General features: G+C 33.7%; 2 protein-coding genes across 3 annotated transcripts in view; both read left to right on the top strand.

Annotated features, from left to right (window-relative positions):
* The window catches only part of LOC107751248 (uncharacterized), a 10,820-nt gene extending 3,916 nt beyond the window's left edge, over nucleotides 1-6,904 (top strand). For both annotated transcript variants that reach the window (XM_016566924.1, XM_016566925.1), the window contains exons 7-17: nucleotides 639-753; nucleotides 1,076-1,117; nucleotides 1,841-1,962; nucleotides 2,107-2,163; nucleotides 2,263-2,320; nucleotides 2,787-3,004; nucleotides 3,848-3,904; nucleotides 4,020-4,062; nucleotides 4,229-4,324; nucleotides 5,806-5,853; nucleotides 5,957-6,904. In XM_016566924.1, the coding sequence (XP_016422410.1) occupies nucleotides 639-753; nucleotides 1,076-1,117; nucleotides 1,841-1,962; nucleotides 2,107-2,163; nucleotides 2,263-2,320; nucleotides 2,787-3,004; nucleotides 3,848-3,904; nucleotides 4,020-4,062; nucleotides 4,229-4,324; nucleotides 5,806-5,853; nucleotides 5,957-6,639 (1,539 nt within the window). In that variant the 3' untranslated portion in view covers nucleotides 6,640-6,904. The remainder of the gene's footprint in view (nucleotides 1-638; nucleotides 754-1,075; nucleotides 1,118-1,840; nucleotides 1,963-2,106; nucleotides 2,164-2,262; nucleotides 2,321-2,786; nucleotides 3,005-3,847; nucleotides 3,905-4,019; nucleotides 4,063-4,228; nucleotides 4,325-5,805; nucleotides 5,854-5,956) is intronic.
* Nucleotides 6,905-7,191: 287 nt separating this feature from the next.
* On the top strand, nucleotides 7,192-13,009 carry creld1a (cysteine-rich with EGF-like domains 1a). Its single transcript, XM_016566849.1, has 7 exons — nucleotides 7,192-7,330; nucleotides 7,685-7,789; nucleotides 8,470-8,691; nucleotides 8,778-8,861; nucleotides 8,976-9,071; nucleotides 10,731-10,871; nucleotides 12,240-13,009. The coding sequence occupies exons 3-7, from the start codon at nucleotides 8,523-8,525 to the stop codon at nucleotides 12,458-12,460; spliced, it is 711 nt and encodes a 236-aa protein (XP_016422335.1). The 5' UTR covers nucleotides 7,192-7,330; nucleotides 7,685-7,789; nucleotides 8,470-8,522; the 3' UTR covers nucleotides 12,461-13,009.
* The last annotated feature ends 230 nt before the right edge of the window (nucleotides 13,010-13,239 follow it).

The raw sequence follows: 13,239 nt of genomic DNA, 5'->3' as shown, positions 1-13,239 counted from the left end.
CTGATTGATTGTTGGCCTCATTGATATGAGCCAAAATTATTCACAAATAGTGCTTTTTGCTCAAAAACTGAGGTTCATAAGCTCAGATCAATGAGGCCTATGATCAGTCGGTTCTAAAAGAAATAAAAAAACCTGTGCTACTTGAAAGAAAATGAGTTGATAAAAGATTGAGTCCAAGATTTGGTGATAATGCAGAATAATGAGAGATTTATGAGCTTTTATTAAAAGGCAGGTCATTTTAGACCAGGAACAAGAAGTTAGATAAAGGACTTTCCTATTATAAATAAGACCTCTGTGGGCTGATCTGTAAGGCTGGATTGGATATACTGTACATTAAAAAAAAAAAAAAAATCAAAATTAAATATGAGCAACATGACCAACTTATTTATTTGTACCAGTAATGACAGTGTAATATTTGAACCTTTAAAATGTATATTTAATTTAATATTTAATTTAAATATTTCTAGAAGATCTGGCAAGTTAAAATGGCCAGGCATGTTATACATAAAAGTAAACAGTGAACAAATGCAGAATTTCCAGAAGATCCTGACTGAAGCAACAGTGAAGAAAGTCTTTGTAAGTGTGCATGAAATTGGTGACTTGATTGTTATCTCCGTGTTTATCTTTGTGTGGTGCAGCTGACGCTGGTGGAGTATAAAGATGTTGCCTTTGGCAGAACAATGAAGATCACTGTTGGATCATTCGCTAAGTCACTTGAAGTTGAAATTAATGAATTCCCTACATTAAAAACAGGTAGCCATTATTTTTACATACTGTCAATACATATATACAACAACATATGAGTTTGGCATACTTTCTAGTATTTAAAGGGGTATGTTTCTAACATGCGTTAATTCAATTTAAAGTTTTGTTACTGCAAAACTCTATTTTATTGATTTATGTTATTTTTATTTAAAACTTTTGTCTTGTTGCATCTAAATGTTATTCTAAGAATCAAAAATTTATATTTAAATATTTAAAATAAATAAATATATATATAAAAAATACCAAATAAAATTCACATGTACAACTGGGTAACCATTATTTATTTATTTATTTATTTATTTTTTGGCAGTGTGTTCCTTACCAGACCTAAAAGACATAAAGCAGTGTAAAGGTATGTGTTGACTGTATTTTAAAATTGTTCTCATTTTAATCTATATATAAAAAAAAAGCCTTTCCTCATTTAATCCCATACAAAAACGTATTTCCTAAAGTGCTAAAATGGACCTTTAGGAATAGTAAAACATAAGTTCCTCAATGGTTCTTTACAGTACATTTGGTTTAGCAACTTTTCCTGCTGTAAAAAAACAATGTGTAAGGTATTTGAGTTGAGTTGAACCTATACACTTTTAAAAAATTTTTTTTTATTTAGTAACTTTCAGGAGGGTGTACTCATTTTTGCAACACAAAATTGTATGACTTTGATATGAAAATCTTATTTTGCTGAATAATTTTGGCATTCTTCTTTGGTAATTGACCAAGCAGGCTTGTTGGAACATTACATCTCCAAAAGAACCCTAACATGTCTTCTAAGTAAAGAGTAATTGCTGAATTTGTTAAGTTTTAGAGGGGGTGTATTCATTTATGCTGTGCACTGTATATGGTGCTTTATTGAAAAAGAGCCCTGAAAGATAAATGACTGGTTACATCATAGGTTCTTTGGATCAGACATTTGGTTTCTGGGTTTAACTAGATGCTTTTCTAAAGAGAAATAAGAGAATAAGACCTTTTGTAAAAAAAACAATTTGACATCAGACTCCCTTATTTGTAGGATAAAAGACCATAGTGGATGAGCAAATTTCATTTTACACTCCATGTTTCCTATTTTCATTTTTAGGCCCCAGGATCTTCATCAAAAGAGAGAAGAGAGTGGTTAAGGTGCTATTAGCCGATGAGGATGAAAGAGCTTCTGAAGGCCTGTCGCTGTGTGTGAAACGTGGAAGAGAAGGGAGATGCTCGGTCAGTGAACTCACACTTTACTTGTGTCCATATAACACACAGCCTGAGGGCTCATTACAGACAAACAGTAGACTGTACAAACCAGTTTGTGTTTTTCATCAGCTGCCTTTTCTTGGTAACTTACCATACCTTTTCTTCTCTCAGCTTATGCCAAATAACATCATTCCACTGGAGTCAATCACATACTGCATGTGTTTGCAGGTACTGTGCTTCTCAAACATGCACACATTCAAAACAATGCCTGCTAAAATATATTTCTACATTATTTTAATTTGCCCTGTTTGTGTGCATATGCTTCAGGCATGGAAAAATGATTCAGTTCGTTCGGAAATCTGTCCCTTTGAACAAAATAAAACAGGTAAAACCACAATAATATTCAGAGACCCCATGACTTTTCCAGTTGTTTGTGATTTACTGGATAACAATTGTATGAAATTATATATGTATTTTTAAATATTATGTTTTAAAGTCATATTTAAACATTTTATTTAAAATATTTTTTTTAAATAATATTTTAAATATTGTTTTATTTCTACCCTATAAAATAACTAGAAAAATGTATATTCATTATAATATTTCATTTATTTACATGAAAATTGGTTTATTTTAATACTTGTTTTGTGTCAGATTTTAAATCATTTTTAAAAAATAATCTAGTGCCTCCTAATGGGTCCCCTAGTGGCTCTTTGGTTGAGAACCACTGATCTAAGATCTACACTTTTCTTAAAAATAAAAGTTAGCATTAGTGCCTTGGATAAGGAGGATGTTCAACACCATCTTGATCTATTTTGTCTTCCCACAATTTTTTTTTTTCCCACTGGCAGAATTTAATGCCAATGTCCTGAGCAACATGTCAGTGTCTTTAGCCCACATCAAAACAAATGATGGTGAGCCGGTGCTAAGCTGGAATTTAACAGCGCCCTGCAGGATAAGAGCTGAATCGTGGCCGTGTCAGCTCGAGGCAGATGGAAAATGCACAGAAGTTGAAGGATTCAGACAGAAATGCTGTAATGATTGGACAGAAAACAGCACAGTACTATGGGTAAATATACATTTCGAGTATATGTATTTTCTGTGTAGCCCTTAGAATAGACAGAATATTTAATTTGACACAAATGGAATGAGGCTGTGAGGAAGTAGAATTACTGCAACAGTGGGATATAAAATGTCTAACACCATACTGAAATCTAGGATTTTTTCATTGAAACCCGGAAATAAATGCTTTTAGAATAAAAAAAAAAAAGTCAGTTTCCATCACAGGATAAATAAATAAATACATACATGTAATTCAGATTTTTTTTATCTCACAATTGCAAGTTAACATCTCACATTTCTGACATTTCTCTTAGAATTCTGACTTTATAAAAAAAAAAGTTGGAATTGTGAGATAAAAAAAAAATTGCAATTACCTTTTAAGTGTTTTTCATTCCATGGTGAAAACGGGCTTCCATATCAAAAAGACATTTTGACGTGAAATAAATAATAAATATTTAAGCAAGAAAAGTAAAGTTTAAACATTAAAGCAAAAGGGCAACATAACAACAATACAAGAGTTTCTGGTGTTATTTCATTTTTAATCAAACTTTTTAGTAATAATAAATTAGTAATGACAATGACAATTTTGTGTAATTTAAATTTGAAAGAATGCAAAATAGAAGCATTTTCACTAGTGATCTTCCTTTCACTAGTAATTTTTGGACTTTTGAAACGGAATGATTGACTCCCAGGTCCACAACAAACTAAATGTTAAATGGACCATTGTTTGCTTTCATTTTAATTTACGTGAAATTAAATACGCCATCTACTCCGACTGAGGTCAAAGCAAATAATTGTTTTTCCAGTTGGTTAAAAAGCAGTTTGCTTTAATGATATATGCTCTCTGTAGGCATCCGGGAAATTTGTGAATATCAGGTCTCAGAATCACCAGCAGCTCTGCGTGATGGTATGATACCATCTGCCTTTTTGATTTCTTCCTTTCAGCATTCATCATAGTCATTTAGTGCAAACAGACAATGAACATGGTAAACATTCATCTTTGTCTGTGTCTTTGTCTGCAGCTTAATGTGGATGGAAAGATTGTGCGGTACTGTCAACACCCCTGTAAGTGTGTGATGAGAAAAACCCATCTCATTTATATCCTGGTTAAAGCTGCCAATCATTGTCATTTGATCACACTGATATTCGATGTACTAAAACGAACATTTACTATACTGGATTAATTATGGCAGATGTTATCAGTTTCATTGTTCATTTCATGTTGTTTTAGTGGAGCGACAGTACTGGAGCCTTCTTGTTCTTCTGCCGCTGATCCTTCTTTGTCTGACTGCTTTTGGAGTACTTCTTCTTGTGAACAAACTCAAATGTAAGTCTTTGCTATCTACGGCATTTCTTTGTTTTTACGGTAAGATGTTTTCTTCTCAGCAGCAAAGAAATTACAACACAATGTATGAGATGACTTATATTCCCAACTAAAATCATCATTATTATTATTATTATTATGTATATATTTTAATTATGTAATATATTTTAATTACACACTGTATATATTTTAATTATTTAGCAAAGACACATTAAATTATATTAGGTTTAATATTATATATGCATTATATATAATTTAGTATTTAATCTTTTAATATTAATAGATTAATATTAATGTAAGATCAATCAATATTTATTTATTTGCCATTATTTTGAAAAATCCATTAAAAATAGCTAGAGACTGATAACTACTGTGCTATCAAAGTACAACTGAACAGTCTTTTTGTTATTATTTTATTTGATTTAAGATGGTGAAAGCGAGACAGTTGAGGGTTTTTGTTGAGATTTTTGAGACGTTGACCAGATTCTTTTTGCATGTCTCTGCTCTCAATGGCTCTATTCATGTGTGTCTGTGAATAGCACATATTTTTGTGGTGATCTGTGTAGAACACATTTCTTCCATCTCCGCATGTTCTTTGTCTTTTTCAACTCCTTCTTCTTCATTTTGTGTTCTTTCACCCATCTTACCCTTATCTATGTCTTATACTCTTTTTAGTGCCTTTAAAGGAAAATAAATTTACTCACCCTCAGGCCATCCAAGATGTAGATGAGTTTGTTTCTTCAACGGAACAGATTTGGAGAATTTAGCATTACATCACTTGCTCACCAATGGATCCTCTGCAGTGAATGGGTGCCGTCAGAATGAGAGTCCAAACAGCACAATAATCCACAAGTAATCTACATGTCTCCAGTCCATCAATTAGCATCTTGTGAAATGCTTCTGGCCAAAATATGAGTTCATAATCCATAATAATGGTTCCTCCAGTGAAAAAGTCCATCCCTCAAAATCCACCCACATATATGTTTAGAACTGTTTTTGCTTGACGCGTGCATATTTCTCTCCTGATTCAGATGAGATGAAAGAAAGCAATATTATGGATAAAGGACTTGAATTTTAGATGGAAGCAATGGTTTGAAGTAAAATAAATAAATAAATCGTAATGAAACAAATGAATTCATTTAAATGATGGATTAGTTTCTTACAAACTTGCAGCTTTTCACTTCACAAAATGTTAATTGATGGACTGGACTCATGTGGATTACTTGTGGATTATTGTGATGTTTTTATCAGCTGTTTTGACTCTCATTCTGACGGCACCCATTCACTGCACTGGAGCAAGTGATTTAATGCTAAATTTCTCCAAATCTGTTCCCATGAAGAAACAAACTCATCTACATCTTGGATGGTCTGATAGTGAGTACATTTTCAACACATTTTTATTTTTGGGTGAACTATTCCTTGAAGTATTATAGAAAGTCTTCTTCACTGATGAGATTTTACAATCTTTTATGTCCCTCTCACAGGGTCGCTTAGCGAATGGGACAGAAGGTGTCATTCTCAAGGGATGCAAGGTGTTTATTTACAGTCATTTGTGTGTCTTATTATCAAGAAGACTAATTAATTAATTTACCTTATGATAATCTCATACATGATAATCTTCATTTCTCTCTCTAGATATGAGGGGACAGGTGTTGTTGCTCCATTCCTCTGCCACAGACCCAGAGTTGGTGTGTAAGCTGGGCCAGTTGCTCTCTGAGCTGGGTTTCAGAGTATTTCTCGACCTGTGGAACCAAACAGAGCTCGGTTCTTGCGGCCCAGCAGCGTGGCTCCACTCTAAGCTCGATCACATCCACAAACATGGAGGGAAAGCCCTTCTGGTGCTTTCTCCGTCAACACTGCAGAGAGCCGAGTTGTACTGGAAAATTGCAGTGGAAAGACAAAGCAATCCTGCCACATACTCCTCAGATATGCTGGCTTCTGCATTGGGCTGCATTTTTGCTGACCGTAAGAAGGGTTGCGGTGCTCAGCGGTTCGTCCTTGTGCAGTTAGACTTTGATGAACTTCCCATCAATGAGGAGCATGACATGCCGAAGCTGTTGAGGGGCCTGCTGCTTTATAAACTGCCCTCACAGTCTCAGGGATTACTTATGGAACTGTGTCTGGAGAACCCGACTAATGTGAGCGGGAAGTTGAAGAAGATGTGGTGGATGAGAAAGGCACAGAGGAAGTTGGCCCAAGGAGTGCAGAACATTTTGTCGAGGGTGAGGACTGATTCCATGCTCACACAATCTGATTTACCCAGCTTAGACATGGAAGACACGGAGGAAATAATTTTTCTCAAAAATGAACAGCACTGATGTGTCATTTACTCCCTCATCACATCAGAACATTGTTTAGATTGTCTGTCACAATGGACTATGGACAGATTACATGAACAATAAAAATACCAGAAGGTAATACCATGTCCAAAAAAACATGGTGTTGCCATGAAACTGAACTTTCATTGGTATTTGGAAGGAAATTACCTCTATCTTACTGTTTTCATCTAAGCTTTTAGGGGATGTAAATAATGGCTTTTGGCTAATATCTATACACAAATATGTAAATATGGCTATACATATATATATATATATATATATATATATATATATATATATGACTGTAATATATTTTTTAAACTGAAAGTTTGTAATATATGGTACATTTGAAATGCTCTGGTTGTACTCAAATACAGTTTTACACTTATGAGTTGTCTGTCATGGTCTGATGAGTGGAATATAGAATAGATGGAGAATATATATAGGCCTATATTGTAGTGGATAGCCAATTCGAGTCTAAAAAAAGAACCTCAGGAGGGGGCAGCATAAAAATATAGTAGCCTAACACCAGACCCACTGCAGACTAAAAATAAACGCTGTTATTTGAGAAGCGCGGTGTGTAACGTGCGCGACGTCCTCAGCTGCTGCTGCTGCTGCGCTGCTTTTGTGCGCCCATGACCGAAGAAGCTTAGAAGCACAAAACGTGGCCCGAAAGTTACCTTCTAGTCAGGTATAATGAATCTAAATAATAATTCTTCCACTTTAACTCGTTGTGCATTTTAAAAAGCAGACACAAGTGTCATTACACAGATAAGTTACAGAATGAGTCTGAAGCAGGTGGAATGTGATAGTTTTTTCTGCGCTGGAACCAAGGAAAAAATGAAATCGCATCATATGACCCCTTTAATATTCATGGACCAGTTTATCACCATTGAAAGACTGTCATGCTAGGTCACCAGGACCTTATTAATGTTCATGAGTCAAGCCTTTAACATCGAACGTTTACCAGTCGATGCTGGAATATCCTAAGCAATATTTATGAAGCACGCCTTCGCCATAGTAGAGTTTGTCATGTTTCCGTCAGTGGCGTACAGGCGGATCTGTTGGGTGTATGTGATTGCGTCCTGAATCCGAAAAGCAACAACTTGAAAAGAGCTGGTTACTGACAGCCCAACCATCACCCTCCCGTCTGTGAGTATTTAAAATACGAATTCCATGCTGATCTTTTCTAAACTTTTGCATTCTGCTTGTTGATTTTGTTTTATTGTGTTACGGTTTAGCACATTCAGGTTGCCTGATAACCCCTCTCACCTCCACTAACGTTACCAATATAAACCAAAACCGTAAACTTTCAACTTTATACGCACACTTCAACTCCAAATTATCATATTCATAATTATCTACTTGGCTTTAGAAGCTTGAATTGAAACCTGGAATTTGAATTGAAAATCTCCACATTTAATGGAAATAAAATAAACAAAATTAATCGATTTAAACTAACACAGTCTGACAGTAAACAAGAAAAATGTACAATGTACAATAATAAAACGTAAAATTAGAACGATTAAAGACATTTAATTTTAACAGAATTTTAAATAGTATAACTCATAAGCAGCACTAGCAATTAAGCTAAGATCTATAAATGATAATTCATAAAAGCAGTGGCTTAATTTATTTAACATAAACTAAATAAGTTATTACACCTTAAATATTCTATTAACACAATTCATTTTTAACATATTATAACATCCATGATCATTTTACTGCTTCAGAAAAATATCACACCTTAAAATTGTTCATTTTTGTTGGATTTTGAAAATCAACTTTTTTCCCCTCCCTGTTTTTAAAGTCATCACATGTCATTCTAACAGTAAGCTTTGTGGAAAGGGGGGTTTGAAGCACTCGGCGTTAGTGCGAGAGTAATGTCACCCTCACGGATGTTCTTCCTGTCTGCTGTGCTCTGCGTGGCCCTTTTTCATCTAAGTTTGGGTCAGAACTGCTCGGAGCACTGTAAAGCATGCGGGGGCCCAGAGAAAGACCAGTGCCTTCAGTGTCACACTGGATTCATCCTGCATGACAACCTGTGTGTGGGTGAGTGAGATGAACAGACTGTACGCTTCATTCACTTCATGGTCCATTTCATTCTGAAGTTCACTTCTACACTCTTACGCTGACAGATATTGATGAATGTGGTACTGATCTGGATCAGTGTCTCGACAACACGTACTGCTTCAACACCCATGGCTCTTATGAATGCAAAGGTCAGTGTGATTTACCCTCAACACACGGATCACCAGAGCAACACATTTTACACTTGCACTTCATTTGTGGTATAATACTGTATAAATATTGTTTTATTATTTGTCCTTTATCAGGATGTGATAAGGCCTGTGTTGGCTGTATGGGTGGAGGACCTGCCCGCTGTAGGAAATGTGCTGCTGGTTACAGATCATCAGGCATGAGATGCATAGGTGAGTTATTCCAGATAACTAGTCATGTATTGTGTTGTTTTTCAACCTTTGTAGTATAAAATATGGGTAGTTGTAATCATTTTAAAAAATGTAATATGTTCTAGAAATGCTTTGCTAATGTTCTCATTAAGTTATGAAAACATTATTTCTGAATGTTCTTTGAACCTTTAATTTTTTTATTTTATTTAATTAATTTATTATTATTATTATTTATTTATTTATTTGGTTATGTAAATGTTAAGGGAATATTCAATTTTATCATTTTGGAAACATTTTGGAAATGTTAGTTTTGAGTGTTCTCTGAACATTCTGAAACAAGTATTAAGATTTTTAAAAAAAACGTTAGATGAATGTCCAGCTAAAATGTTTCAGAAATACAGTAAAACATTCCATGAATTACGCATAAATAATGTTTTGGTGCTAATGTTTTGAGAACATTATTCAAAAACCAGATAACTCTAATTGAACATTCTATTAATATTACTGGAGAAGCGTTTGTTCGTCACTTAGAAGTAACTTAGCCAGATTGTTAGCCAAAGTTCTGAGATTGTTCCTTGTTAGCTGGGTAAAAACAATACAGGATGTAGACTGAAGGAAGTATTTTTAGGTAATTTGAGAACAGATATCTTGAATGTTTTTGTCAGCTGAAAATGTGTCATCTGGGATTGTTGTTGGCTAAATTATGCAAACATTGGCCTGACAAACATCAGCATTCTAAATGTAAAAATGAACAGAATTTTAAATAAAGTTGAACTTCTAAGTACGTTCTATGTTATTTTACTTTTATAAATCCCATCTTAGACTTTTATGTAACTGAATAACTGTAGAAAAGTTCCTTAATCTTGATTGCCATACTATTTATAGCTGGACTGATTAATTTAAAATATATGATAGTTTTGTTTGGGAATTTGCTGCTGTTGTATCAAGCTACTAAACACACATGAACAGAAAATTAATCTCTTATGTGATGACACAAATTAGATCTTCTGCATGAGATGTTTCCATCTTGTGGCTATAAGAAGCATTTCCACCAAGAATGTTAACAACAATTTAAAAAAACTCAAACTAATTAACATTTTTTCCCAGTAAATATATTATTATTATTTTAAATATTTAGTGTTTTGCAAAAAAATTATAATAATAATTGCTTATTTGTTCTATAATTGTAGCTGTTTATCTATCTTATCTCATTTTTTTCAATTTGCATTTCATGTATATTTAAAAGTTCCTTAATCTTGATTGCCATACTATTTATAGCTGGACTGATTAATTTAAAATATATGATAGTTTTGTTTGGGAATTTGCTGCTGTTGTATCAAGCTACTAAACACACATGAACAGAAAATTAATCTCTTATGTGATGACACAAATTAGATCTTCTGCATGAGATGTTTCCATCTTGTGGCTATAAGAAGCATTTCCACCAAGAATGTTAACAACAATTAAAAAAAACTCAAACTAATTAAAAAATTTTCCCAGTAAATATATTATTATTATTTTAAATATTTAGTGTTTTGCAAAAAAAATTATAATAATAATTGCTTATTTGTTCTATAATTGTAGCTGTTTATCTATCTTATCTCATTTTTTTCAATTTGCATTTCATGGATATTTGGTCTGCAGACCAGAAATTACAGCTGTACTTAGTTTCTCCTGCAGATATAGATGAGTGTGCCGAGGAGGTGTTGGCCTGTCCTGGTGTCAATGTGTTCTGTGTGAATACAGAGGGCTCTTTTCTCTGTCAGTGTGCAGTGGGTTACACACGCAAAGGCGACACCTGTGAGAGGAGCCAGACAGCAGGTGAGCTGGAACACATCATTTCACTTTCATTCTCACACATATTAAATAAGAGAGTATGTGTTCAAGTGTTATTTTAGTATCATTGAGTATTCATATTTAGATTTTTTTTTTCTTTCAGTTTTAGTATTTTAGTATTTTTATTGTGGTTTTGTTATCTTTATTAGTTGTTTAAAAATATATCTATATTTTTTTATTAATTTGATTTCAGTTTTAGTTATTTTAGTTTATCAAGTTAAAATAAATGAAAGTGGCAAGTAGTTGAATGAAAATGTTTAAGTTTTTTAAATATATTTTTATTTGAGTTAAAGTTTATTACAAGTAATCAAAATGTATTTTTCTAATGGTTTGAGTTTAGTTAACTATAAAACCCTTCAAGCACACAAGTTGCAGTATTGTATTACTCGGTATATTGTGCTTGTTGCAAAACCTGTTCTGCAGCTTTATTGTCTTCAGAGGCAACATGCTATTAAACGAAAGTAAAATGTAAACATGAAACTGAACTTATTTTCTTTAATGTCTTTCTGTATAAAATTAATCAGTGTATCAATCAATATATATAAATTATTAAATTATATAAAGTATTTATAATTATATATATTTTTTCTGAAATATTGTTAATCTTCATGGCTCAAAATTTGAAGGAATATTAGCTGTAGGTATACCACTGTTCTACTAACATGTTTGACAAAATAACCAATGCATTTCAACAAAAACCTTTATTTAGTGGAAAACACTAAAATAAAAAATAAAAAAATAAAAAAATTAGAGAACAGTAACCACTGTAGCACAAGATTGCAACTAAAATTTTGGAGGCTTACAGCTGTCAGAAATTAGTAGTAATTGTAGAGCCCCTCACTTTGAATGACTTCAGCACATCTGCGGCCCCAGGACATCACTAGTTTCTCACACTGTGCTGGTGTGATCTTGGTCAACTCTTTTTCCACTCGCTTCCAAAGTTCGGTGACTATAGTGGGTTTCTTAGCCATATTTTTGTCAACAAGGATTTTCCAGAGATTTTCAGTTGAGATTAGATCAGGACTCTGGGCTGGCCATTTCATTATTTCAGTGTTCTTGTCTTCAAGAAACTGCTTTACCCGTTTTGCAGTGTGACAGGAGTATTGTCTTGCATGAAAATTGCAGGCTGATTGAGAGATGCTTGCAGGGAAGGCATGTTGCTGATGGACATATATATATATATATATATATACACTGTATATATATGACTCTTTTTCATGAAGTGTTTTTATGTAATTACAATGACACTGCATTTAAATAGCATCATTTAAATATACAAACCACATAATGTAACGCAAAATGCATTTCTGGATGTTTCTGAATTTACTGATGTCTTCCTGTCTCTCTCCTCAGCTTCTGAAAAAAAGGGTCTTTTTGATGACATTCAGGAGGATGAAATTGAGGTTCTGCAGCAGATGTTTTTCGGTGTTGTGCTGTGTGCATTGGCCACATTGGCAGCTAAAGGGGACTTGGTGTTCACCTCCATCTTTATGGGGGCGGTGGCGGCCATGGCTGGATACTGGCTCTCTGATAAGAGCGACCGAGTGATAGATTCCATCTTGAAAGGGAGATAAATGCAAAGGGGCCTGCAAAGCTATTTGCAGTGCTGTTTATGAAGTCTGCTACTTTTCGAGCTGGGCCATTCCTTACACCATGATATGACTATATGCTCACACAAATGGCCCAAGGAAGCTGCTATAAGCAACATTTTTGTGAGGTATTCAAAAAATAAAGCAATAAGCCACAAGAAGCCATCCATTACAGTGATTTTACTTTGCATAAAGGATGTTCTCACAGTAACACATGGCCTACAACTGGCTTATTGCTTTTATAAAATGGCAGCAACAGCAATATGTTTCAAGAAGTATAGTAATAAGCATGAGCTTTTCTTTCCCCAAATAGTTTTTGACTAGCAATGTCACAACTTGGTGTATTCTTATTTCACTTATTAGGTGAGTATATTGGGAATCAGTTGTTAATGAATATTAATTTGGGCACTAGTGAGGGCCTTAAAGAATATCCATCTGATGTCATTTTTTTATTTTAGTCTTTGTGTTTTTAGTAGCATTCAAATGGTCTATATATGCTACAGAAATTTTTTTGTGAGTGTACATAATGTTTAAAAGTTTGGGGTCGATAAGATTTTTTTAATGTCTCTTCTGCTCATCAAGGCTGCATTTATTTTATTAAAAATGCAGTAAAAACAGTAATATTGTGGAATATTACAATTAAAAAACTAATATATTGTAAAACGTGATTTATTCCTGTGATGCAAAGCTGAATTTTCAGCATCGTTACTCCAGTCTTCAGTGTCACATGATCCTTCAGAAATCATTCTGTGTTGTTATAACTA

Source organism: Sinocyclocheilus rhinocerous, unplaced genomic scaffold (assembly GCF_001515625.1).
Source record: "Sinocyclocheilus rhinocerous isolate Xijiao unplaced genomic scaffold, SAMN03320098_v1.1 scaffold362, whole genome shotgun sequence".
Classification (NCBI taxonomy): Eukaryota; Metazoa; Chordata; class Actinopteri; order Cypriniformes; family Cyprinidae; genus Sinocyclocheilus; species Sinocyclocheilus rhinocerous.
The sequence above is the reverse complement of the archived record's forward strand: the minus strand, read 5'-3'. Positions and strand labels throughout refer to the sequence as shown.